The sequence below is a fragment of the Buceros rhinoceros genome, unplaced genomic scaffold (genome assembly GCF_000710305.1).
Source record: "Buceros rhinoceros silvestris isolate BGI_N320 unplaced genomic scaffold, ASM71030v1 scaffold36027, whole genome shotgun sequence".
Taxonomy (NCBI): Eukaryota; Metazoa; Chordata; class Aves; order Bucerotiformes; family Bucerotidae; genus Buceros; species Buceros rhinoceros.
The window spans coordinates 1-330 of NW_010422192.1; the positions used below are offsets into that span (position 1 = coordinate 1).

Below are 330 nucleotides of genomic sequence, written 5' to 3' on the forward strand. Positions count from 1 at the left end.
TATCTTTTCGCTCGCACGAAGTACAAGGCATTTGTTTTGGGATAATATTTCACGTTTTGTTTCTTGTCCATGAGGCCACCGAATATGATTAACTCCCCTCGGCCTTGCACCACCGTGTGTAAACTGGTTTCGGGCGGCCCCACCACCGAAGTGCTGTTGAACACTTTCCATTTGACTCGTCCTTTCTCCTTGGTGTCTTTAATGTCCAGCACGTACATCTGCATGGGTTTGCAGTTCATGCTCTGGTACAAAGGCTTCCCCACGTTGAGGGACTGGGGAGGGTGGTGGCCCAGGCGACGGGCGATGGGAGGTAAGGAGTGACCGTCGCCT

The 330-nt window shown here is 52.4% G+C and overlaps 1 protein-coding gene across 1 annotated transcript in view; it reads right to left on the bottom strand.

Annotated features, from left to right (window-relative positions):
* Positions 1-5: 5 nt before the first annotated feature.
* Positions 6-330, bottom strand: part of FBXO42 (F-box protein 42) — a gene marked incomplete at both ends in the record, with an annotated part of 4,832 nt that continues 4,507 nt past the window's right edge. The window contains one exon of the mRNA XM_010139957.1: positions 6-328. Coding sequence (XP_010138259.1) covers positions 6-328 — 323 coding nt within the window. The remainder of the gene's footprint in view (positions 329-330) is intronic.